This window comes from Salvelinus namaycush, chromosome 23 (genome assembly GCF_016432855.1).
Source record: "Salvelinus namaycush isolate Seneca chromosome 23, SaNama_1.0, whole genome shotgun sequence".
Taxonomy (NCBI): Eukaryota; Metazoa; Chordata; class Actinopteri; order Salmoniformes; family Salmonidae; genus Salvelinus; species Salvelinus namaycush.
In genome coordinates this window covers 41,026,924-41,052,628 of record NC_052329.1, presented here as the reverse complement: position 1 = coordinate 41,052,628, position 25,705 = coordinate 41,026,924, and the positions used below count along the sequence as shown (strand labels likewise).

Sequence of the window (25,705 nt, the reverse complement as noted above, 5' to 3'; positions counted from 1 at the left end):
CAACTGAGCAAGAGGACAAGAACATTAGTGTCGAGTTTGAGAAACAGATGCCTCACAAGTCAACTGTCAGCTTCATTAAATAGTACCCGCAAGACACCAGTCTCAACGTCAAACGTGAAGAGGCGACTCCAGGATACTGGCCTTCTGTACACCTATGTAGATATTCCAAATCCAATTGTATTTGTCACATACACATGTTTAGTAGATGTTAATGCGAGTGTAGCGAAATGCTTGTGCTTCTAGTTCCAACAGTGCAGTAATATCTAACAAGTAATCTAACAATTCCCCAACAACTACCTAATACACACAAATTTAAAGGGGTGAATGAGAATATGTACATGTAAGTATATGGATGAGCAATGGCAGAGCAGCATAGGCAAGGTGCAATAGATGGTATAAAATACAGTATATACATGTGATATGAGTAATGTAAGATATGTAAACATTATTAAAGTGCCATTATTTAGAGTGCATTGTATGAAGTGACCCATTTATTAAAGTGACCAGTGATTGGGTCTCAATGTAGGCAGCAGCCTCTCTGAGTTAGTGATTGCTGTTTAGCAGTCTGATGGCCTTGAGATAGAAGCTGTTTCTCAGTCTCACGGTCCTAGCTTTGATGCACGTGTACTGACCTCACCTTCTGGATGGTAGCGGTGTGAACAGGCAGTAGCTCGGGTGGTTGATGTCCTTGATGATCTTTTTGCCCCTTCCTGTGACATCGGGTGCTGTAGGTGTCATGGAGGGCAGGTAGTTTGCCCCCGGTGATGCGTTGTGCAGACCGCTCCACCCTGTGGAGAGCCTTACGGTTGTGGGCAGAGCAGTTGCTGTACCAGGCTGTGATACAGCCCGACAGGATGCTCTCGATTGTGCATCTTTAAAAGTTTGTCAGGGTTTTGGGTGACAAGCCAAACTTCTTCAGCCTCCTGAGGTTGAAGAGGCGCTGTTGCGCTGCCTTCACCACACTGTCTGTGTGAGTGGACCATTTCAGTTTGTCTGTGATGTGTACGCCGAGGAACTTAACTTTCCACCTTCTCCACTGCTGTCCCTTCAATGTGGATAGGGGGGTGCTCCCTCTGTTTCCTGAAGTCCACGATCATCTCCTTTGTTTTGTTGACGTTGAGTGAGAGGTTGTTTTCCTGACATCACACTCCAAGTGCCCTCACCTCCTCCCTGAAGGCGGTCTTGTTGTTGTTGGTAATCAAGCCCACTACTTTTGTGTTGTCTACAAACTTGATGATTGAGTTGGAGGCGTGCATGGCCACGCAGTCGTGGGTGAACAGGGAGTACTGGAGGGGGCTGAGCACGCACCCTTGTGGGGCCCCAGTGTTGAGGGTCAGCGAAGTGGAGATGTTGTTTCCTACCTTCACCACCTGGGGGCGGCCCATCAGAAAGTCCAGGACCCAATTGCACAGGGCAGGGTTGAGACCCAGGGCCTCCAGCTTGATGATGAGCTTGGAGGGTACTATGGTGTTGAAGGCTGAGCTGTAGTCAATGAACAGCATTCTTACATAGGTATTCCTTTTGTCAGATGGGATAGGGCAGTGTGCAGTGTGATGGCGATTGCGTTGTCTGTGGACCTATTGGGGCGGTTTGCAAACTGAAGTGGGTCTAGGGTGGCTGCTAAGGTGGAGGTGACATGATCCTTGACTATCTCTCAAAGCACTTCATGATGACAGAAGTGAGTGCTACGTAGTCATTTAGTTCAGTTATCTTTGCCTTCTTGGGTACAGGAACAATGGTAGCCATATTGAAGCATGTGGGGACAACAGACTGGGATAGGGAGCGATTTGAATATGTCCGTAAACACACTAGCCAGCTGGTCTGCACATGCTTTGGGCCAGCAGCCTTGCGAGGGTTAACACGTTTAAATGTTTTACACACGTCAGCCACAGAGAAGAAGGGGGCACAGTCCTTGTTAGCGGGCCGCGACGGTGACACTATTATCCTCAAAGCGGCCAAAGAAGGTGTTTAGTTTGTCTGGAAGCGTGACGTCAGTGTCCGTGACGTGGCTGGTTTTCTTTTTGTAGTCCGTGATTTCCTGTAGACCCTGCCACATATGTCTCATGTCTGAGCCGTTGAATTGCAACTCCACCTTGTCCCTGTACTGGCATTTCGCTTGATGATTGCCTTGCGGAGGAAATAGCTACACTGTGTATATTCTGACATATTCCCAGACCTCTTTCCATGGTTAATTGCGGTGGATCGCGCTTTCAGTTTTGTGCGAATTCTGCTATCCATCCATGGTTTCTGGTTAGGGTAGGTTTTAATAGTCACAGTGGGTACAACATCTCCAATGCACTTCTTTATAAACGCACTCACCGAGTCAGCGTATAGGTCGATGTTGTTCTCTGAGGCTGACCGGAACATATTGCAGTCCGCATGATCAAAACAATCTTGAAGCATGGTCAGTGTTGAATGGTTCTCGTCACTGGTACATCCTGTTTGAGTTTCTGCCTATAAGACGGAAGGAGCAAGATGGCGTCGTGGTCGGATTTGCCAAAGGGAGGGCTTTGTATGCATTGCGGAAGTTAGAGTAGCAGTGGTTGAGGGTTTTGAGCATGGGCGTAGCGCAATCAATATGCTGGAAGAATTTAGGTAGACTTGTTCTCAAATTTGCTTTGTTAATCCCCAGCTACAATAAATGCAGCCTCAGGATATATAGTTTCCAGTTTGCATATAGTCCAGTGAGGTTCCTTGATGGCGGTCTTGGTGTCTGCTTGAGGGGGAATGTATACAGCTATGACTATAACTGATGAGAATTCTCTTGGTAGGTAAAATGGCCGGCACTTGATTGTAAGGAATTCTAGATCGGGTGGGGACTTGAGTTCCTGTATGTTGTTATGATTACACCATGAGTTGTTAATCATAAAGCATACACCCCACCCTTCCTTTTCCCAGAAAGGTGTTTATCTCTGTCGGCGGGATGCATGGAGAAGCCCGTTTGCTGAACCGATTCCGACAATATATCCCGAGAGAGCCATATTCCATAAAGAAATCAGCTGTTTCCAGCTACAATATTAATTTACAACATTAACAATGCCTACATTGTATTTCTGATCAATTTGATGTTATTTTAATGGACAAAAAAAAGCTTTTCTTTCAAAAGACAAGAACATTTCTAAGTGACCCCAAACTTTATGAACGGTAGTGTATTTAAATTGACAATTCTGTGAACTGTTTTGGGCAAGTTTTAAATTGACACAATACCTGTTAGTAAAGGTGTCAGCTAGAGATGACGTGCAGGAGCTTGCAGGGATTTGCAGTCTTGCATGATGTCTACTTTGATGCTAATTAGCATTTTCGAATCTGAGTAAATAGAGCTGAATATATTGATAAGTCACCGTGTCTGAAAGAGATTTAAATGGTTATCAAAACATCATGCCATGGTTAAATCAAATCAAATCTTATTTGTCACATACACATGGTTAGCAGATGTTAATGCGAGTGTATTGAAATGCTTGTGCATCTAGTTCCGACCATGCAGTAATATCTAACAAGTATCTAACCTAACAATTTCACAACAATGAATAAGAATATGTACATAAAAATATATGAATGAGTGATGGCCGAACGGCATAGGCAAGATATCCAATAGTTCCTCCTGACTGTATGTAATAAAACCTAAGATTTCCTGGGGTAACAATGTAAAAAATAACACATAAAAAAACAAAATACTGCAGTTTCCTAGGAACGCGAAGCGAGGCAGCCATCTCTGTTGGCGCCGGAAGTAGCCTACATGAAACACAGTTCTTATTTTAATTGTTTCTAAAATCCCCTATAGGAAAAATGAATGGTGGGAAAAAGATTGGAACCGTTTTCCTGTTTGACCGCTAGGTGTTATGGGTATTATGACACTCCCACCGTAGGGATCTATTAAACGCTCTCTCATTGACCTACAAACAAAAACTCCTGGCTAGGTATTCGGAAAAAACGCCACCTGCTGGAGAATATAGATTTCGGGCACAATCATCCCCATTGCCTCGCCTCTTGCTATCTGAATATGCTCATAATACGTAAACTAAGAAACTCAACAAAATGCCCAGTCTTATTCAAATTACTTCTCAGATCCATACACAGGTTTTGGGGCCTTTGTGGTGAACTTGCAAATCCAGCGAGAATATCAACTATCGATATACTCTCGCGCATTCCAAACTACAGTCAAAATTGTCTATATCATAAAAATTCATGAAAATAAAGTGTTTTTTGTGCTTAATTTAAGTTTAGGGTCAGCCATAAGGTTAACAGTGTGGTTAGGTTTAAAACTTTAAGAAGAGGAATGGTAGAAACTTGCCTAGTAAAATAAAAAAGAAATAGGCGGGGTTTATGAATTTGTAACTGTGTTAACTTGTGACGACGATACAAGTCCGTGGAGAAAGGAGGCCCCTGGTGGTGGTTGTTTATAAGAAACCCCGTAGTGAATCGCTTTTCGCTTAATGCAACATAAATCCAAAATGGCAGGAGCTGATGGAGACGATTCTCTCTACCCCATCGCGGTGCTCATTGACGAGCTTCGTAATGAGGATGTGCAGGTAATCACCGATGCTCTGATCACAAGACGTTTGTTTGGGATATTATATTGGTTGTATTTATTTTACTTAAACATGTCTGATTTCAAAAAGGATCGTTAGCTAACGTTAGGCCTCTTGGCCTGTTCATGAAATCTCAGCCCGGCGCACCCAGTCTGGCTAACGTTAGTTGGCTATAAGCGTGTTACATGGTGTGATAAATATCAAACGGAATAGCTGCATGTCGTATTTAGTTACTGTCAAAAATGTATAGCTAGCTAACTAACTAACTAGTTATTTGCGGAGTGTGTAAAAGTAACTGGTGCTAGCTAACGTTAGCTAGTGTGCCGGGCTATCTATGCTACAGTCAGTAAGTTAACGTTAGTTAGCAGCGAACGAACTAATTAACGTTAGCTATCTAGCTCCAATTCGCATGTTAACTTGTAAATTAACCTAGCTACTTGTTTGTTATTGAAGTATTCAAATGCACACAACGTTACTGTATGCCGATTAGCAAGCTCATATATGTATATAGCTGCTAACTACATAGCTTCCTTCCTTCATGTACCCAACAGTCATCCAGCTCCACCCTGGTAATGGTAGTGAGATGATCATTATTTTCATGTTGTAACTAACTAGTTAACGTTAGTTAGGTAACTACTGACATGTTTGGTTATGTAATATATCTGCATCTTACTTTGGTGTCTGAAAGCATTACAAAACACACACATTATCTATACTCTAGAAAAAAGTTATGTTTGTAGGAAGGCACCTAAAAGGGAATACATTTCTCTTCTCTGAAATGCTCATATCTGAAATAGTCTTCATAGTTGGCCTCACTGAAATGCGAATAATCTTTTTATGGCTAATGGTGGCATCTCTTGTAAGTTTCATGTAATAACATCATCTGGCATTGTTTACTTTCCAAGCTGCGACTGAACAGTATCAAAAAGCTGTCTACCATCGCATTGGCCCTTGGAGTGGAGAGGACCCGCACTGAACTCCTCCCCTTCCTCACAGGTATGTCCTCACCTTAAGTCCCCAGTTACAGCCATCATCATGAGTCAAGACGTGTGAAAGGCCAATAATTCTGAGTCAACACTCTTTAAAGAGATTCACAGGGACATTGCACAACCAGCATTAACATTGGCACTTTGCTGGAAATTGTTCTGAGATAGGATGCGTTGAAGCCAGTAGAATTCATCTATCTAATTGTGTTGTCATGCCAATCCCCCGTGCCCCCACTCTTTCAATTATGTTTAACACCTGACCTCTTGTAGACACCATCTATGATGAGGATGAGGTGCTTCTTGCCTTGGCTGAGCAGCTGGGCAACTTCACCATGCTGGTGGGAGGCCCTGAATATGTTCACTGTCTGCTGGTACGTATCTGTTAATAACAACATTTGTCATTGAGCATATAAGATGCATACAGATATTCAACATATAGACCTTACAACACAATTTTACAGAGTTAACCCATGCATATACACCTATGCATATACACCTATCTCAACATATCCAGTCAGCTACGCTACATACACATTCTTATGTCCCTGTGTCTTTCTCCGCAGCCGCCGCTGGAGAGCCTGGCTACCGTGGAGGAAACGGTGGTGCGAGACAAGGCGGTGGAGTCTCTGCGTAAGATCTCCCAGGAGCACTCTCCTGTGGACCTGGAGGTGCACTTTGAGCCCCTGGTGAAGAGGCTGGCCAGTGGTGACTGGTTCACCTCCCGCACCTCTGCCTGTGGCCTGTTCAGTGTCTGCTACCCCCGCGTGTCCAGCACCGTCAAGGCTGAAATTCGCCAGTGAGTAGCTATAGCTTAGACCTGATTAGTGATTGAAATATGGTCTTATGTGTGTCCCCCAATAATCACTAGGAGCATAATATTAGAATTGCGGACATTACTTTGTCTCATATCAGGAGTCCCCATGCCCCCATCTCCTGTAGTCACACATACTAGCCTTCCAGTCCCAAGTCAATCAGATCGGGATGTTCAGCTACTCTTTTTCTGTAGAGGTGATACAATGGAGTTATGGTCTGATGGTGGGTGGCATGTTCTCTCCACAGGCATTTCCGCACTCTGTGCTCAGATGACACTCCCATGGTGCGCCGTGCCGCAGCCTCCAAACTTGGGGAATTTGCCAAGGTTCTGGAGCTGGACTATGTCAAGAGTGACATCATCTCCCTCTTCACCGCACTGGCCTCTGATGAGCAGGTAGATACATGTGCTCTACAAGCGCACGGGACATTCTGTGTCATTGCGGTGGGAAGTGCCTGGAGTTCTACCACACAATTCCTAAATCGACTGGCCAGTAGAAATAACATGGCCATACATATTAGCTGTTTTTGAATGGGGATGGATGAATATTTCAGAGAATTCAGTAGGTAGCCCCACCTGGGACTCAACTGAGTCTAGCTATTGTTAACCCCAACGCCTCAGCAGTTACACCATTTTATTAAATTGGCACAGAATGAGAAATAATCCCATTGTCCCCCTGCCTGTAGGACTCAGTGCGCCTGCTGGCTGTGGAAGCCTGTGTGAGCATCGCCACGCTGCTGCCCCAGGAGGACCTGGAGACGCTGGTGATGCCCACCCTGCGCCAGGCCGCTGAGGACAAGTCCTGGAGGGTCCGCTACATGGTGGCTGACAAGTTTTCTGAGGTGAGCATGTGGAAACATTGATATGCTGCATGTAGCTATAATGCCTTCGAAAATATTTGCTGCTTTACCCAACCTGGAACGGAAGCAATGGGGGACGACATTCAATGCTTCACAAGTGGTCACTTTGAAATTGTTATTTTAGTAGTTTTTAGTATGCCCATTTTGTAGAAAGAAAAGGTGCATTTTGAGAGAATTTTCGAATTTGTCAGAGGTATTTGCATTATTTTTGCTGTCATTTTAGTCTAGGCGTTTATATTTTCCGTTGCTTTACTGTATTGAACTTAAGTAATACAATGCTGCAAGTGGAAAGTAGAGTGGACATGGATAGCAGGACAGTTATGGGGGCCTGTAATGTTCTTAGTCCCCCCCCAGTGTAGAACATTCTTAATGTCCTCATTGCCGCTTAACTTCATTACACTAACACATTGATTGCTAACCCATATGACCTTCTGTTGTCATTTAGTATAAAATGGGACATATTGCCACTGTTCAATAATATGTTGTAGAAGTTCAGTCAATGTAAAAGCTTTCAGGATACCTCACACATTTTTTTGTGCACCACACTTACTGAAAGGTTTTCTACCACTTTCCCCCTCACCACCATGGTCTTTGGTAGCCTGTGTTCCCGACCTGAAATCCCATTAGTTTAGTGTGTTGATCAGCAAATCTCAGAGCAAGGTTTGAAGGTGGGATCATGTCAGAGCTGTAGATGGAGATGTCTGCTGGATGTTAATAGCTATGTCTGTGGTAGGATTAGAAGTTCCCTCATCCAATTTAACAGTTCGCAGGATACTTCCACACAGATTTAGGGCTGGCAATGGCAAATAGTTTTGTGCACTTTCCCCCTTGCCACCATGGACTTTGTAGCCTATGTGTTCCCAACCCGAATCCCACCAGTTGAGTGTGTTGGTCATGGAGTCTCACACAAAGGTTTAGTGGTGGATGTTAATTGCCATGTCACTGATTCCACAGCTCCAGAAAGCGGTGGGCCCAGAGATCACCAAGAACGACCTGGTCCCAGCCTTCCAGAATCTGCTGAAGGACTGCGAGGCTGAGGTCCGAGCCGCCGCTGCCAACAAGGTCAAGGGTGAGTGTATGGACTATATCCGCCAGTCAAAGAAAGCCTCTGTCGAAATTAGAAATAACTGTTTGAATGAGAAGCTTTTAACGTCTAATAGACCACAGTATTTATAAACCCCATTTCTTTCCTCAGAGTTCTGCGAGAACCTTCCAGAAGACAGCAGAGAGACCATTATCATGACTCACATTCTGCCCTGTGTCAAGGTATATAAAAAAAACAGCCACGGTTCACTTTTTATCCCTCTTTTATTCTGCTAGCTTGTCCTGGTTTCTTTGACCTGTCAATTTCTCACTTGATGGAAGTAACTCCTAGCACCCATGACTTACGAAGGGGCAATTAAAAAAGCATTTATCTTTTAAAAAAAATAGGCGAACATGTGTTCTGAAGTCTCGACAATAACGCGGAGTTAAGCAAATTGTCTTGTTCAGATGTGCAAATGCGCAGGCAGTGGATATTTTTAGACACCCACGAATCAATTTCTGTGTTAAACTGATTAACCTGTTTTTGACCGTACTTTCTATATGTGAACTGGGAGGATATTATGCGTTGTTTGTTGAGGGATTGTGAAGAGATGAGGACTTGAGCTCAGTATAGCCTTTGGACAGCAGGGGGCAATGTTGTATTTCAAATGTCTACCAAATCACCACAAAATTCCTATTCACTGTCTGTGTTGGAACGCACTGGTTGGTTCCTGAGTTTAAATGACATCCCTTTTGTTTAGGAAATATATATTTTTGGGAAATAACAGCTCTTCTAGGAACAACTCCAGCATAAAATACAAAAGTACAATTTTAGCCTATACCATCTTTAGTCAAATCCCAAGTCCTTATTATCTATGTTAATTAAAGCTGGTCCAAATATGACTGAAATACAGTATATGAACTAGGTGCAGCTATTAACCCATGTCTGATAAATGACAAACTGTTTTCATTAACGCAATTGAGAAAATAAGAACCTGCGGAAAAACACTAAATGACCAAAAGTATATGGACACTGCTCGTCAAATATCTCATTCTAAAATCATGGGCATTAATATGAAGTTGCCCTCTCCCCTTTGCTGCTATAACCACCTCCACTCTTCTGGGAAGGCTTTCCACTAGGTGTTGGAACACCTGCTGCGGGGACTTGCTTTTATTCAGCCACACGCGCATTAGTGAGGTTGTGCACTGATATTGTGCGATTATGCCTGGCTCGCGGTCGGTGTTACAATTAATCCCAAAGGTGTTTGATGGGGTTGAGGTCAGGGCTCTGTGCAGGCTAGTCAAGTTCTTCCACACTGATCTAGACAAACCATTTCTGTATGGGCCTCGCCTTGTACCCAGGGGCATTGTCATGCTGAAACAGGCAAGGGCCTTCCCCAAACTGTTGCCACAAAGTTGGAGGCACAGAATGCTGTAGCGTTAAGCTTTCCCTTCACTAGAACTAATGTGCCTAGCCCAAACCATGAAACAGCCCTAAACCATTGTTCCTCCTCCACCAAACTTTACAGTTGGCACTGTGCATATGGGCAGGTAGCGTTCTCGTGGCATCCTCCAAAACCAGATATCGGACTGCCAGATGGTGAAGCTTAATTCATCACTCCAGAGAACGAGTTTCCACTGCTCCAGAGTCCAATAGCGGTGAGCTTTACACCACTCCACGCCGATGCTTGGCATTGCGTATGGTGGGCTTAGGCTTGTGTGTGGCTGCTCGGCCATGGAAACCCATTTCATGAAGCTCCCGACGAACAGAGGCAGTTTGCAACTCTGTAGTGAGTGTTGCAACCGAGGACAGACCATTTGTATGAGCTTCAGCACTCTGCAGTCCCATTCTGTGAGCTTGTGTGGCCTACCACTTTGGCTGAGCTGTTGTTCCTAGACATTTCCACTTCACAATAACAGCACTTACGGTTGACCGGGCAGCTCAAGTAGGGCAGACATTTGACGAATAGACTGGCTGGAAAGGTGGAATCCTGTGACGGTGCCACGTTGAAAGTCACTGAGCTCTTCAGTCGGGCCATTCTACTGTCAGTGTTTGTCTATGGAGATTGCATGGCTGTGGTTGATTTTATACACCTGTCAGCAACGGGTGTGGCTGAAATGGCCAAATCCACTAATTTTGAAGGGTTTCCACACAGCAGTTTTGTGTGTGTGTATATAGTGTAAATGCCTGGTCTGTAGAGCACAGTACGCTTCACAGCGCTGGGTCAGCTTGCGTAAACAGATGATTCATTTCAACACAGAGGCTAGTTTGCACTTACCTTGTCCACAACGGCACCGTATTCTATGGGCAGGATGTTGACTTTATACGCCTCTTGAGGAACATTGTCATAGTGCTTTTCTAACTTTTTTTCCCGATGCCACTTCTCCTGAGGGAAATATCAAGGTAGCAGTAATATTGTCACATATTGCCCTATTTGAAAATACTTGATTTGCTGTCCCTGTCCACTGAAATGTCTGACTCTTTCTCTCCTGACAGGAACTGGTGTCTGACACCAACCAGCATGTGAAGTCTGCCCTGGCCTCTGTCATCATGGGCCTGTCCACCATCCTGGGCAAAGACAACACAGTGGAGCACCTGCTGCCTCTGTTCCTGGCCCAGCTCAAGGACGAGGTAAACACCAGTCACTACTTCTCCTATTCGTTCTATTCATTAGGCACCAAATGGCAGAAAATAGGCTGGGACTGGTTGGACTTGGAGTCTGATCTGATCACCCCCTTAATATCCTCTAATGCTATTGGCCTTGTTCAGGATCAGATGTACCTGGCTGGCTCCATACCGGAGTATAAACCAAGGGATGTCCCTGATAGGGTTTGAATCTTTTTCCTGGTGACAGTTGTTGTAGTGGTGGTAGGCTGTTTGAGGTTTTCATTCTGTGTGGTTTCATTCTGACATATCCTTCCTAACTGTGGCCTGTATCGCAGCCAAAATCCAGATGACGTAAGACTAGGGCGCTAGCCGACTACATTTACACAAGTATTTAGACCCCTTGGCCTTTTCCGCAGCTTGTTACGTTGCAGCCTTATTCTAAAATTGATTAAGTTGTTTGTTTTTCTCATCAATCTACAGTATTCAGACCCTTTATTCACTAGTTTGAAGCACCTTTGGCAGCGATTACAGCCTCAAGTCTTCTTGGGTATGATGCTACTAGCTTGACACACCTGTATTTAGGGAGTTTCTCCCATTCTGCTCTGCAGATCCCCTTAAGCTCTGTCAGGTTGGATGGGGAGCGTCGCTGCACAGCTATTTTCAGGTCTCTTCAGAGATGTTAGATCGGGTTCAAGTCTGGGCTCTGGCTGGGCCATTCAAGGACAATCAGAGACTTGTCCCAAAGTCACTCCTGCTTTGTCTTGGCTGTGTGCTTAGGGTCATTGTCCTCTTGGAAGGTGAACCTTCACCCCGTTTGGAGGTCTTGAGTGCTCTGGTGCAGGTTTTCGTCAAGGATCTCTGTACTTTGCTCCGTTCATCTTTGCCTCGATCCTGACTATTCTCCCAGTCCCTGCTGCTGAAAAACATCCCCACAGCATGATGCTGCCACCACCATGCTTCACCGTAGAGATGGTGCCAGGTTTCTTCCAGGCGTGACGCTTGGCATTCAAGCCAAAGAGTTTATTCTTGGTTTCATCAAACCATAGAATCTTGTTTCTCATGGTCTGAGTCTTTAGGTGCCTTTTGGCAAACTCCAAGTGGGCTGTCACGAGCCTTTTACTGAAGAGTGGCTTTCGTCTGGCCACTACCATCAAGGTCTGATTTGGTGGAGTGTTGCAGAGATGGTTGTCCCATCTCCACAGAGTAACGCTAAAGCTCTGTCAGTGACAATCGGGTTCTTGGTCACCTCCCTGACCAAGAACCTTCTCCCCCGATTGCTCAATTTGCCCAGGTGGCCAGCTCTAGGAAGAGTCTTGGTGGTTCCAAACTTCCGTTTAAGAATGGTGGAGGCCACTGTGTTCTTTGGGACCTTCAATGCTGCAGATATTTTTTTCAAAATGTATTGGAGCTCTATGGGGGGGAGGCAGTTTCAACCTCATGGCTTGGTTTTTGCTCTGACATGCACTGTCAACTCTGGAACCTTTTATATAGACACCTGTGTGCCTTTCCAAATCATGTTCAATTAATTGAATTTGGCACAGGTGGACTCCAATCAAGGATGATCAATGGAAACTGGATGCATCTGAGCACAATTTCAAGTCTCATAGCAAAGGGTCTGAATGCTTATGTAAATAAGGTATTTCTTTTTTTTCTTTTTACATTTTTAAAGATTTCTAGCCTGTTTTCGCTTTGTCATTATGGGGTATTGTGTGTAGATTGAGGATTTTTATTAATTTTATTAATTTAATCCATTTTAGAATACGGCTGTAATGTAACTGTGGAAAAAGTCAAGGGGTTTAATTATATAAGGCACTGTATTTCTGGTGGCTTATTGATACTGGAGTGGAAAGGTTTGGGCAGATGACGTAAACTGCCCTGCAAAAAAAATAAAGGTGCACAAATACACAGACACGATTGGCTGTCATCTATGGCAGCCTTACTATTAAAAGATGTTCTAGTTTGCCTTGCAGCCAACGCTGAGTTGACAGGGTTTGTGTCATAAAGGATTACAGTCAAAACGGACAACTGAGGTGCAAAACAGCCCGAATGACTCACGGATATAAAAATAATCTGTTTTCTTCAATATTTCTACTCCAAATATTTAGTTATTGGATTTTGTACTGTCCCTCAGCTGGCTGCCAACTCTGTCGTATCCTATTTGGTTCACAAAAAGCTCGATGTGAAATTTGTCTGCACATTCGGAGGCTAAGAATCAAGGGTCTGGGACTGGCAGCATGAGTTGGGAACGAGCGGAATGTCTTTGGCAGTTCTTTTAGCCGTTGTTGCTAATGTCATGTTGCGATTGGAGCCAAGAAAGGCGTCATTACAAGCAGACGGGGAAGCATAAGCAATAGCTCAGATTTTCTGTCGCAAAGATTTTTGCCACTTAAGAACACTTGAAATAAAATGGCTTTCATTCTTGAAGGACATATGTCATGTTCCCTAATGTAATTATCCCCAGCGACTTATACAAGAGATCCCTCTCACTGCTCTTCTCTCTCCCTCTCTTTCTTGCTCTTTTTCCTCCATCCCCCTCTTTCTCCCTGCAGTGCCCTGAGGTGCGCCTCAACATCATCTCCAACCTGGACTGTGTCAACGAGGTGATCGGCATCCGCCAGCTCTCCCAGTCGCTGCTGCCTGCTATCGTGGAGCTGGCCGAGGACGCCAAGTGGAGGGTCCGCCTGGCCATCATCGAGTACATGCCCCTGTTGGCCGGACAGCTGGTGAGTCCTCGTCTGCGTCCCCAAACGGCACCCTATTCCCTACACAGTGCTCTGCTTGTGACCAGAGCCCTTGCACCCTACTCCCTACATAGTGCACTACTTTTGATCAAATTTGCCATGAGTGTGTACCGTAGTTAATGGTGGGCAAGTGCTGGTCACCAATATCATTTGTAAAAAATGGCTATACAATGTGTAAGTCATTCAGCTAGCTTTATTAGTGATTTAGAATGTAGAAAGTGGCATACCCTCAATTACTATTTAGTAATAGTGTGGCTTCCACTAATGTTTGGATGTTATTTGTTTGGATTTTATTTGAAAATTGTTTAGAAATATATTCTCTTCTAATCTCTCTACCCCAGGGAGTGGAGTTCTTCGACGAGAAGCTGAACACCCTCTGCATGGCATGGCTCATTGACCACGGTAAGAACTCCCCCCCCCCCCCTAATACACACCACTCCCTGTTCAATGCATTTGACTTCGGTGTCCACACCGTGAGATAAGTCAGTGGGAGTAGAAGGACACCAACATTGGACAGAGGTGGGTCACGTCCCAGACGGATCATGTCCTATGCTGCTGTCTAAGCTAGCAGTTCTTCTCCAGCTTCCCCCCTCCCCCGCATCCTCTGTGGTTTGGGGGGGGGGGGAAAGAGACGTGTCAGGCTGCAGCTCTCAGCCTCATGGCTGTGCCAATGACAAAGGTCTGATAAGAACCCAGTGACTTGGACTGGGAGAGGCCAGGAAATGCGCTCTCCTTCATTTCTCTCCTGCCCTCTCCTCTCTAGCTGAGCAAGTTAAATTCAACGTTGTGCTACCGCACGGCAAGCGGTACCGGAGCGCCAAGTCTGGTCCAAGAGGATTCTAAACAGCTTCTACCCCCAAGCCATAAGACTCCTGAACATCTAAACAAATGGCTACCCAGACTATTTGCAGTGCCCCCCCCCCCCCCCCCACCTTCTACGCTGATGCTACTCTGTTATTATCTATGCATAATCACTTTAATAACTCTACCTACATGTACATATTAACTCAATTACCTCGACTAACCTGTGCCCCCTCACATTGACTCTGTACCGGTACCTCCTGTATATAGCCTCGCTATTGTTATTTTACTGCTGCCCTTTAATTATTTGGGGGGTCTGAATACTTTCCCGAATGCACTTTATCTGTGAGTAACTGGCAAATATGGAGGGGGCGGGGGGTGTTAAACCATGGGGGCTGCTTGAAATGAGTGCCAATTTGATTATAGGGGATGCACTGAAAAACATCAGTCAAAACAACACACGCTATCAACGAGCCACCTGTGATTCTCCACTTGGCAGCTTCTTGTTATTGTTCCAAACTATCTGACCATTCAATCATAACTCACACCTTCCGGCCAAATCGATGCGCTCATCATATTCGTGACATTGTCAGCCAACCAGTCTATAAAGCCTTGAACAGCAAGATTGAATCTGTTATTGGCCTATCGCTCGAGTGCATCTTTAGTAATCCTGTTTAGAAATAAATGTCTTCTGAGAGCTGTCCTCAGTGTTTAGACTAGGTTCTGTTTGTCCTCAGAAAACCTGCTTTATTTTTCTCGCATGGAAGACTTTAGCTCTGGTCAACAGTTTTCCCAAGCTACAGATCTAGGATCAGGATTCCCTTCCCCAATCCTAACTTCCTAAATGCAAAACTGACCCATGGTCAGTGTCAAGAGGCATTTTCTCCGCTATGCATAACGCAATCTACCTTACATCACCACATCCCCCATTTCCCTTCTGGCTTTATGGACAACCATCATGGCTGTAGAATAGAAGAAACAGAATGCAGACGGGTCAATAGTTGAACATTCCCTATACATTTTTGTCAGACACAGTCCAAATACCTGTACTTGCATTTTAAATAGTAGGCTAAATATACTGAACAAAAATATAAGTGCACCAATTTCAACACTTTTATGGAGTTACAGTTCATATAAGGAAATCAGTCAATTGAAAAATTCATTAGGCCCCAATCTATGGATTTCACATGACTGGGCAGGGACGCAGCCATGTGGTCCTGGGAGAGCATAGGCCAACTCACTTGGGAGCCAGGCCCAGACAATCAGAATAAGGTTTTTCCCCTCAGAAGGGCCTTATTGGGTGGAGGTCCCGTGCTTGCGTGGTCAGCGTTTGTGAGGCCAGTTGGATGTACTGCCAAATTCTCTGACACTGGAGGCGGCTTATGGTAGAGAAATTAATTATCTGGCAACAGCTCTGGTGGACATCCCTGCAGGTAGCATGCCAATCGCACAACTTCCCTCAACTTGAGACATCTGTGGCATTGTGAGACAACTGCATGTTTTAGTGGCCTTTTATTGTCCCCAGCACAAGCTGCACCTGTGTAATGATCATGCTGTTTAATCAAATTGTATTAGTCACATGTGCTGAATACAACAGGTGTAGCTACACCTTAGTGAAATGATTACTTACAAGCCCCTAACCTAGACTTGGGGCTCCGGTACCGCTTTCCGTGCAGTAGCAGAGAACAGTCTATGACTAGGGTGGCTGGAATCTTTGACAGTTTTTAGGGCCTTCCTCTGACACCGCCTGGTATGGAGGTCCTGGATGGCAGGAAGCTTTGCCCCAGTGATGTACTGGGATGTGCTTGCAGTCAGAGGCCGAGCAGTTGCCATACCAGGCGGTGATGCAACCGGTCAGGATGGTGCAGCTGTAGAACCTTTTGAGGATCCGAGGACCCATGCCAAATCTTTTCAGTCTCCTGAGGGGGAATAGGTTTTGTCTTGCCCTCTTCACAAATGTTTTGGTGTGTTTGGACCAATCTAGTTTGTTGATGTGGACGCCAAGGAACTTGACACACTCAATCTGCTCCACTACAGCCCCGTCAATGAGAATGGGGCGTACTCTGTCCTCCTTTTCATGTAGTCCACAATCATCTCCTTCGTCTTGATCACGTTGAGGGAGAGGTTGTTGTCCTGGCACCACACGGCCAGGTCTCTGACCCCCTCCCTATAGGCTGTCTGACCCCCTCCCTATAGGCTGTCTGACCCCCTCCCTATTCATCTGACCCATTTTTTATTGACTGAGTCACTGGTGCTTCCTGCTTTCATTTTTGCTTGTAAGCAGGAATCAGGAGGGTAGAATTGTCACATTTGCCAAATGGAGGGCGAGGGATCGCTTTGCATGCGTCTGTAAAGGTGGTCTAGAGTTTTTTTATTTATATTAAATAATAAATAAATCCCCCCCCTCTGGTTGCACATTTAACATGCTGTTAGAATTTTGGTAAAACGCCTTTAAGTTTCCCTGCATTAAAGTCCCCAGCCACTGGGAGCGCCGCCTCTGGATGAGTATTTCCTGTTTGCTTATGGCGGAATACAGCTCATTGAGTGCGTTCTTAGTGCCAGCATCGGTCTGTGGCGGTATGTAGACTCCTACGAAAAATCCAGATGAAAACTCTGTAGGTAGATTGTGTGTTCTGCAGCTTATTAAGCAATGCTCTACCTCAGGTGAGCATAACCTGAACTTCCTTAGACAGCTGTTTACAAATATGCATAGTCCACCCCCCGTCTTACGAGACGATGCTGTTCTATCCTGCTGATACAGCGTATAACCAGCCAGCCCAGCTGTATGTTGATAATGTCGTCGTTCAGCCACGACTCTGTGAAGTATAAGATATTACAGATATTATTGCTTCACCTGCCAGGTGGATGGATTATCTTGGCAATGGAGAAATGCTCACTAACTGGGATATAAACAAATTTGTGCGCAAAATTGAAGAATAAGCTTTGTGTGTGTTTGGAAAATGTTGGTGATCTATTTCAGCTCATGAAACATGGGACCAACACTTTATGTGTTGCGTTTTATATTTTTGTTCAGTGAAGGAAGTTTATGACATCTCAACAATAAAGATGTTGCTTTTAAATGCCAGGATGTCCTCATCTAGTAGAATTCGCTGCACATTAAGGAAGAGAAGCGTCTTTTCAAACCCACTTGTTTGACAACAGCTGATAAGAGGATGGGCTGTACCAAAATGAAAGAGTTGTGGGAAACAGCGCAATTAAGCATGGGATGACATTCTCAGGATGGGTGTGCCTAGTTTGTGGCTTACTGCATACATTTATACTCAACAGTACGTTCAAAGTTGCATGATTAGTACACGGTACGTAGTTTTAGTAAGAAGTTGCCCAGACAGATTTCTGACATGGCCAGTGTCACGCACAGGTTTTAATATCTCATTGTAGCGCCAAAGCCTTGGCTCCACAGGCCAATGGCAATGCTCTTCTAGCCCCAGCTAGGCTCTCTAGCAGTCTCTTTATGGCTGTATTAGGAGCCAAAGGGCCAGGTTTGTCAGTGGGTTAGAAATGTGTTTTACCCAGGCCCACTGGTCTCCCTCGCTCTGTTTATAAGCTAGTATTGAATATCGGGTAATCAGGCTTTTGTGTACCCAGATGTTATGTCACTGTATTCTGGGCACAATTGAGTGTTTAGAGCAGTTCTGCAGTCACTAGCCTCTCTAGCCATGATTACTGATGGACATGTTTTCCATGCAAATGGGAGATTTTCCATGTTATTCATTTGTTATTTGGCAAACAAACTGACAATAGATGGCTGCCAAATGGCTAGAAAAGCGCTCAAAAGAACCAAGAATCCTAGCAATGTTTTTCAAGCGCCGGGTACTCAGGTTTTTCCTGAGTAGTGTACTCAAATCAAATCCAAATCAAATTTTATTTGTCACATACGCATGGTTAGCAGATGTTAATGCGAGTGTAGCGAAATGCTTGTGCTTCTAGTTCCGACAATGCAGTAATAACCAACGAGTAATCTAACCTAACAATTCCACAACTACTACCTTATACACACAAGTGTAAAGGGATAAAGAATATGCACATAAAGATATATGAATGAGTGATGGTACAGAACGGCATAGGCAAGATGCAGTAGATGGTATAGAGTACAGTATATACATATGAGATGGGTAATGTAGGGTATGTAAACATTATATTAAGTGGCATTGTTTAAAGTGGCTAGTGATACATTTTTACATAATTTCCATCAATTCCCATTATTAAAGTGGCTGGAGTTGAGTCAGTATGTTGGCAGCAGCCACTAAATGTTAGTGGTGGCTGTTTAACAGTCTGATGGCCTTGAGATAGAAGCTGTTTTTCAGTCTCTCGATCCCTGCTTTGATGCACCTGTACTGACCTCGCCTTCTGGATGATAGCGGGGTGAACAGGCAGTGGCTCGGGTGGTTGTTGTCCTTGATGATCTTTATGGCCTTCCTGTGACATCGGGTGGTGTAGGTGTCCTGGAGGGCAGGTAGTTTGCCTCGGTGATGCGTTGTGCAGACCTCACTACCCTCTGGAGAGCCTTACGGTTGTGGGCGGAGCAGTTGCCGTACCAGGCGGTGATACAGCCCGACAGGATGCTCTCGATTGTGCATCTGTAGAAGTTTGTGAGTGCTTTTGGTGACGAGCCGAATTTCTTCAGCCTCCTGAGGTTGAAGAGGCGCTGCTGCGCCTTCTTCGCAACGCTGTCTGTGTGGGTGGACCATTTCAGTTTGTCCGTGATGTGTACGCCGAGGAACTTAACTTTCCACCCTCTCCACTGCTGTCCCTTCAATGTGGATAGGGGGGTGCTCCCTCTGCTGTTTCCTGAAGTCCACAATCATCTCCTTTGTTTTGTTGACGTTGAGTGTGAGGTTATTTTCCTGACACCACACTCCAAGGGCCCTCTCCTCCTCCCTGTAGGCCGTCTCGTCGTTGTTGGTAATCAAGCCTACCACTGTAGTGTCGTCCGCAAACTTGATGATTGAGTTGGAGGCGTGCATGGCCTCCAACTCGCGTGTAGAGTTTGAATATGTCTATCTCTGTGTCATTGAGTTTTGTACACCATTTTAGATCGCAATTTAATTAGAGTAACGCTAGTCAATAGGTCCACCTAGTTCTATTAATATTATAGTTTTGTAAAGGAAAACCCTGACACTTTTTCCTGACCTTTCTTTTCTTTTCTTGACACCTACTTCTAAAAATAGTTAGGCCTAGTAGTTTATCTAGTGCTACAGGCCAATGTCACTAAGCGTGTGTGTTTTCGACAGTTTACGCTATCCGCGAGGCAGCCACCTGTAACCTTATGAAGCTGGTGGAGAAGTTTGGAGCCGAGTGGGCCCAGAACACCATCGTGCCCAAGGTGCTGGGCATGGCCAACGACCCCAACTACCTGCACAGGATGACCACGCTCTTCTGCATCAACGTGAGTCCTCCTGACCTTCACACCACACACAAACCCTCAGACACTAGGTGTATAATACGATGGAAGCTAGATCTACTCAGGTTTTTATATAAAGCTGGTCATATTACCACGGTGGATATTGATCATGTAGCTGCCGCCATCTCAGGCAGGCTTGTAACTTTGCGTGCCTGTCGCACATGGCTAGTTGAACGCCAAACAATTTGAGTTGCTGCTGAACCATCAATCCATGGGAGAGTCAGTGACGAGTTTTGCCGAAATCAACATGAAAGAGAAGCTCTTGCAAATTTCGCAGGCTATGGTATAAAATAGGATATTAGAAGTGCATATTTTTATTACATATCGTTAATGCAGACTTTGGGGTGCTTATCAATGCAGAAACAGCTGCTTTGCCCCACCCCATCTATAAAATAATGGTATTATGTCATATAAAACCTTTACTATGCGTGAACCTTCTTATGCTTTTGCTGTCATTGCATTTTTTCTGAATGAAATGTGTTATAGTCATATTAAAAAACCCATCTCACGAAACATTTAGTAATCACTCGTCTCCCACAAATGAAGTGAATGATGACGCCATCTTTGCGAAATGGAGGGAATCTGATTTCATTGGTCCTCACCGCGCAGCTCAGTCATTTCATTCAGGGTAAGTGGAGTTAGTGGTCTGCCTTGGAGCAGGTCAGTTCTGAAGGATCCGTTGCCATAGAAATGTACCTGGCTAAAAGGTGAGCCACTTTCGTATGACCAGTTATCCCGATTTGAACTCTGAATTGATCAAAGTTACCTCGCTTACGCTTCTAACCTGATTCGTAGTATTGGGCTGATCTCCTTAAACCTCAGATGGATTTAAACCAAGTCATTTTTGGCCAACATTTTACTTCTAAAACAATCATACTTTTTTTAGCAGGTAGCTTTCTGTCCCAGTCATTTATTCTGGTAATTTATCATTATTTTACATCTGATATTTTAGCCACTTATCAGACGCTCTTATCCAGAGTAACTTAGACACAAGTGACTAACGATCATTTGTTTATGCATTGTTGGTTTTCATGTCATCCACCCCAGGCTCTGTCTGAGGTCTGTGGCCAGGACATCACCACTAAGCAGATGCTGCCTGTGGTCCTCAAGATGTCCAACGACCAGGTCGCCAACGTGCGCTTCAATGTGGCCAAGTCCCTCCAGAAGATCGGCCCCGTCCTTGACAGCAAGTACGTCCTCCTCGTCCACCACAAAGCCCTCGTTCATCTCGTTCAGGCCTACCTGAACAACCATCTCCGATGACTTGACCACAGTCTACATCAGGGTTGTGTTCAGTAGGCACAAAACGGGCGCAAAAATGATGAAACCGATGACGCTCTTGCTTGAACTGGTCCAGTAAGGATGCTCATTTGAGTTATTCTGTGACAGTATGTTTCACGTCTACTGAACACGACCCAGATCTCCATGTCCAACCTTAATTCCTTGCAGTCAGCTAATCCATTATGGCACGGGAGTGTGTGGAAAATGTGTGCCCTGTGTGAAACGTTTCATTTTTCTCAGTGCTCTGCAGACAGAGGTGAAACCAGTCCTGGAGAAACTAGACACAGACACAGATATGGATGTTAAGTACTTTGCCCAGGAAGCTATAAGCGGTAAGTATAGTACTCTGTCCATTTCCTTCCTTTATGAAGTCACCTCACTAGGCCCACGTTCAGTTAGGCACATGTTGTGGAACATTGCCAATAGAAATGTCCATGAATAGAGCTGCTGGTAGTCCTTGTGCTACGTCAAAGACGCATATTTGTTAGAAATAGCCTATATCATGTGTATCTGAGCGTTCTACAATGTGCCCTGCTTGAATGCGTTTCCCAATGTGAACTTTAATCCATCTTGTCTTTCTGATTCATTTCTCCCCTTTAGTTCTGGCCTTGGCATAAACCAACCCAAGTTCGGCTATCCAGAGGAAACAACAGCCCACACACTTTTCACAATGTATTTATTGATGTTCAAGAGCAACTGGTGATGTATGGAGAATTAACGGAGCCTATTAACACATATTTGTCTTTTTTTTCTTTACTCAGTGATAATAAAATGTCCGGGGGAAAAAGCACAGGCTTCTAATTTCCCCTCGCTGTAACTCTTTTGCTTCTCCGAGTGTGATGAAACATGCATTTTAAGCATCGCATGCTGACCGCTGTGCATAAGTAGCGTTGCTGGTTTGACCCGCACATTCCTCTCCTACATGCATAGCCACCGACGAACGTTACTATTAGCACGGCCCCATTCGCTGCCACATTTCCCTGTACGATACACCCAGAACACGCGAGCCAGCTCTTGGTTGCATGTCCAAGTGCTAGACAGATGCTATTGCTGCAGCAGATGGCGAAGAAGGCTGTTTTATTTGCTCGTGAAGAACTGCAAGGCTAAGGCACCCGCAGATTTTGTTTACGTGTGCTGCCCCCCCCCTCTCGGATGTTTCTCGTGTATTCGTAAAATCTGTTTGCGCAAAACCCCATCCTCGCTTTCTGTCCTGTGCAGGTGTTCTGTGTGTGTACAATGAGTTACAGTTGAATTTGTCTGAGAGTAATACACACCCAGTGTTCTATCGAAATGTGAAGGGATACTTCGGGATTTTGGCAATTGCCCTTTATCTACTTCCCCAGAGTTAGATGAACTTGGGGATACCATTTTTATGTCTCGGTGTCCAGTATAAAGGAAGTTAGAGGTAGTTTCGTGAGCATTCGTTAACTAACGCTAGTTAGCGATTACGCCTGTAGTAGTTAGTAACTTCCTTCAAACTGCATGCAGAGCCATAAATATGGTATCCACATGTTCATCTGACTGGGGAAGTAGATAAAGGACCTCATTGCCCAAATCATGAAGTATCCCATTAGTAATGGGGACCACCACAAAGTGTTGCCCATCATTTGATTTGTCATTTATAGATTTGTTTATGTATTCAGTTCGTCACTGGCGTTATTTCTTTTTCTGAGTCATTTGTTTGACACGGGGGGAACATTGGGAGTAATTGTTCAATCTCTCTTGCTATATTGCTCTTAATCTTTGTGCCAATTACTGATGAGCAATTTTGGTTTTTTTAGTACGCTTTCGTAAGGTTTAGCTCTTGATTGCCCTAATTTTATGTCGTAATGATGTTTTGTGTTCTCTAAAGACGAGGCATCACTCCTCACGGGTTGTCATTCAGTCAGTTGAACAAGGCTGACCACTGAAGCTAAAAGGACGGGGAGCACAGAGAATAGCAGGGCTCTGTGTGGGTGGTTGTATAATATGGGAAGGGTGTGTGTGTGAATGATTTGGTCAAATACAGTCAAAAGAAACTTGTCTTTCCCCTCATGTCTCCCTCCCCATTTTCTCATCGGTCTCTTAAATAAACAAACCTTGATTGGCCCATAACATTTAGACCCTGCTTTGGTTTTTATTAAATTCTTTCCCCGATTGTGACGCTGTACTTGAACTGAGTGAACTTTTGCATTGAGTGTTTTAACTGTTTAGTTGCCTACACACCCTTAAGTTTGCAGATGTTGTTGCCTTAAAGGTATTCAGCGACATGACTTTGCACAGCAGCACCGCAATGAGCAAGATTAGAATGCTGTCACACACAGTATCTGTACATGTGCACCAGTTCGCTTCAGGCTCTTATGTTAAACCCACCGGACCAAAACGGCAGGGAAGTTTAGCCTGGCACGCCAAAGCTCCTAATTCTGACCTGGGTTAAGCGTGTGTAAATGGGTGTAATGTAAAAGTCGGTGACAGTTATACACAGAGTATACAAAACATTCACACCTGCCCTTTCCATGACAGACTAACCAGGTGAAAGCAATGATCGCTTATCGATGTCACTTGTTAAATCCACTTTAAATCAGTGTAGATGGAGACCGGTCAAAGAAGGATTTTTAAGCCTTGAGACATGGATTGTCAGAGGGTGTATGGGCAAGACAAAAGATTTAAGTGCTTTTGAACGGGGTATGGTAGTAGGTGCCAAGACCTGCAACACATCTTGGTTCTTCACACAACAGTTTCCTGTGTGTATCAAGAATAGTCCACCACACAAAGGACATCCAGCCAACTTTACACAACTGTGGGGAAACATTGGAGTCAACATGGGCCAGCATCCCTGTGGAATGCTTTCGTCCCCTTGAAGAGTCCGTAACCCGACCAATTGAGGCTGTTCTGAGGGCAGAAGTGGAGGGGGACAACATATTAGGAAGGTGTATATGCACAGTACCAGTCAAAAGTTTGGACACACCTACTCATTCAAGGGTTATTTTTTATTTTGACTATTTTCTACATTGTATAATAATAGTGAATACATCAAAACTATGAAATAAAACATGGAATCACGTAGTAACCAAAAAAGTGTTTAATCTAAATATATTTGAGATCCATCAAAGTATCCACCCTTTGCCTTGATGACAGCTTTGCACACACTTGGCATTTTCTCAAGCTTCATGAAGTAGTCACCTGGAATGCGTTTCAATAAAAAGGTGTGCCTTAATAACAGTTAATTAGTGGAATTTCCTTCCTCATGCATCTAAACTAATCAATTGTGTTGTGACAAGGTAGGGGAGTTATACAAAAGATAGCCCTATTTGGTAAAATACTAAATCCATGTTATGGCAAGAACAGCTCAAATGAGCAAAGAGAAACAACAGTCTATTACTTTAAGACATGAAGGTCAGTCAATCCTTTGAAAGTTTCTTCAAGTGCAGTCGCAAAAACCATCAAGCGCTATGATGAAACTGGCTCATGAGGACTGCCACAGGAAAGGAAGACCCAGAGTTACCTCTGGTGCAGAGGATATGTTCATTAGAGTTAACTGCACCTCAGATTGTAGCCCAAATAAATGCTTCACAGAGTTCAAGTAACAGACACATCTCAACATCAACTGTTCAGAGGAGACTGTGTGAATCAGGCCTTCATGGTCGAATTGCTGCAAAGAAACCAGTACTAAAGGACACCAATGATAAGAAGAGACCTGTTTGGGCCAAGAAACAGGAGCAATGGACATCAGAGTGGTTGAAATCTGTCCTTTGGTCTGATGAGTCCAAATTTGAGATTTTTAGTTCCAACCGCTGTGTCTTTGTGAGACACAGAGCAGGTGAACGGATGATCTCCGCATGTCTCTTTCCCTCCGTGAAGCATGGAGGAGGTGTGATGTGTTTTGCTGGTGACACTGTCAGTGATGTATTTAGAATTCAATACACACTTACCCAGCATGGCTACCACGCACAAAAGGCTGCACGCATACTAAAACATATGCCCTGCAGATGTAACATGGAAAGAGACACGAGTTCTGTGCGAAGGAGACGAAGCGCAAAGAAATACCTGAAGAACGCAAATGAAGTGCATTCGGAAAGTATTCACACCCCATCACTTTTTCCACATTTTGTTGCGTTACAGCCTTATTCTGAAATGGATTTGCTGGTGACACTGTGATTTATTTAGAATTCAAGGCACACTTAACCAGCACGGCTATCACAGCATTTTGCAGCGTACGCCATCCCATCTGGTTTGCGCTTAGTGGGACTATCGTTTGTTTTTCAACAGGACAATGACCCAACACACTTCCAGGCTGTGTAAGGGCTATTTGACCAAGAAGGAGAGAGATGACGTGCTGCAACAGATGACCTGGCCTCCTCCATCACCCGACCTCCTCAATCACCCGACCTCAACCCAATTGAGATTGTTTGGGATGAGTTGGACCGCGGATTGAAGGAAAAGCAGCCAACAAGTGCTCAGCATATGTATGAACTCCTTCAAGACTGTTGGGAAAAGTATTCCAGGTGAAGCTGGTTGATAGAATGCCAAGAGTGTGCAACGCTGTCATCAGGGCAAAGGGTGGCTACTTTGAAGAATCTCAAATATAAAATAGATTTAGATCTGTTTAACACTTTTTTGGTTACTACATGATCCCATATGTGTTCTTTCATAGTGTTGATGTC

General features: G+C 44.5%; 1 protein-coding gene across 1 annotated transcript; it reads left to right on the top strand.

The window, feature by feature from the left end:
* Window positions 1-4,395: 4,395 nt before the first annotated feature.
* ppp2r1bb (protein phosphatase 2, regulatory subunit A, beta b) lies at window positions 4,396-23,164 on the top strand. Its single transcript, XM_038961628.1, has 15 exons — window positions 4,396-4,529; window positions 5,435-5,525; window positions 5,786-5,886; window positions 6,079-6,311; window positions 6,575-6,722; window positions 7,013-7,168; window positions 8,141-8,255; window positions 8,382-8,452; window positions 10,707-10,841; window positions 13,367-13,540; window positions 13,900-13,960; window positions 19,612-19,766; window positions 20,829-20,971; window positions 21,303-21,394; window positions 21,663-23,164. The coding sequence occupies exons 1-15, from the start codon at window positions 4,434-4,436 to the stop codon at window positions 21,677-21,679; spliced, it is 1,788 nt and encodes a 595-aa protein (XP_038817556.1). The 5' UTR covers window positions 4,396-4,433; the 3' UTR covers window positions 21,680-23,164.
* The last annotated feature ends 2,541 nt before the right edge of the window (window positions 23,165-25,705 follow it).